At 32.2% G+C, this 1,334-nt stretch overlaps 1 protein-coding gene across 4 annotated transcripts in view; it reads right to left on the bottom strand.

The window, feature by feature from the left end:
- Positions 1-1,334, bottom strand: part of LOC106878173 (uncharacterized) — a 1,037,364-nt gene that overhangs the window by 588,270 nt on the left and 447,760 nt on the right. For all 4 annotated transcript variants that reach the window (XM_052969981.1, XM_052969982.1, XM_052969980.1 and 1 more), the window contains one exon: positions 796-840. In XM_052969981.1, the coding sequence (XP_052825941.1) occupies positions 796-840 (45 nt within the window). The remainder of the gene's footprint in view (positions 1-795; positions 841-1,334) is intronic.

Raw genomic sequence — 1,334 nt, 5'->3', positions numbered from 1 at the left:
TATATATAATGTGTGTTTATATATATATATATAATGTGTTTATATATATATATATATGTATATATATATATATATACATATATGTGCGTGTGTCCGTATATATGTATAACGTGTTTGTGTATGCATATATATATATAGTATATAATTTATTTATATATATATATATATATATATGTTCTACACCTATCTATATGCATGTATATATAATACATATATGCACATATGTATATATTTATATATATATGTTTATGCATCTCTCTCTTTCTCTGTATACACACACACACACACATGCAAGGCTTATCGAATGCCTTGTTGCTCTGGAGTTTCTCAGACATGTTTGTTTCTTAAATAGGAACAGAGGGATCCAGTTTATTCTCAACTGAAGAGCCGACGATACGCCAGGAAATTTCTAGCACTCATGTGTATATGTATTTACGATATTGTCAATGGTGACTATATCTAATTAAAGTAAAATTTCACGCACGCTTATATATATATATATATACATACATACATACAAGCATACGTCAGTCTGAATCTTTTCAGAATGTATTTGTAGCGCAAGTAGTCAGAATAGTGAACAGACTGATGTAATGTTTCAACAAGGAAGTAGATATGCATACTCAGAAAGACATGCATTCCATCCATCCATCCATCCCCCCCCCCCCCCCCACACACACACGGACTTGTATATATGTAGTCAATCACACAATTGTTCATCAACTTAATTTGGATTGCCTTTTGCTGATCACTTAAATCAATTATATTAAAGAATAATTTAAGATTTCAACTTACAGAAATTGTCCACTGGACCATGACGGTACCGCCACTGAAGCGCGCCTGCAATGAAAAAATAGAAACAAAATATATAATTTGAGTCTAATATAAAGGTAAATGCATACATAATTGCATAGTGTAAAACATGTAATTAAACATTCAAACATCGTCACAATCTTTGCAAATCCTGCAGCATTTCACAAGAAATTACTGGCTCTCCAATGTCGTCTTGGTGTACAAGTTGACTCTCCTGTGTTTGGGCTGTAAATTTAACGCGAAAAATTTGATGTGTTTACCGGAAAATACGGTAAATAATCTAATGATCATTATTCGATTTTACCAAAATAATTAAAAAACATCAATAAAATCTGATTCATAGGACAGGTGTAATTCTTTCTCATTATAATGTTTTACTCGTTACATTCATTGGACAACAGCCATGCTAGGGCACCACCAGGAAGATTTTAGTCGAACAAATCGAACCCAGCACTTTGTTTTTTTTTAAGTCTGATACTTATCCTATCAGACCATTTTGCAGAGCCACTAAGTTATGGGGA

This window comes from Octopus bimaculoides, chromosome 8, assembly GCF_001194135.2.
Source record: "Octopus bimaculoides isolate UCB-OBI-ISO-001 chromosome 8, ASM119413v2, whole genome shotgun sequence".
Classification (NCBI taxonomy): domain Eukaryota; kingdom Metazoa; phylum Mollusca; class Cephalopoda; order Octopoda; family Octopodidae; genus Octopus; species Octopus bimaculoides.
This window is presented reverse-complemented; position numbering and strand designations above follow the sequence as displayed.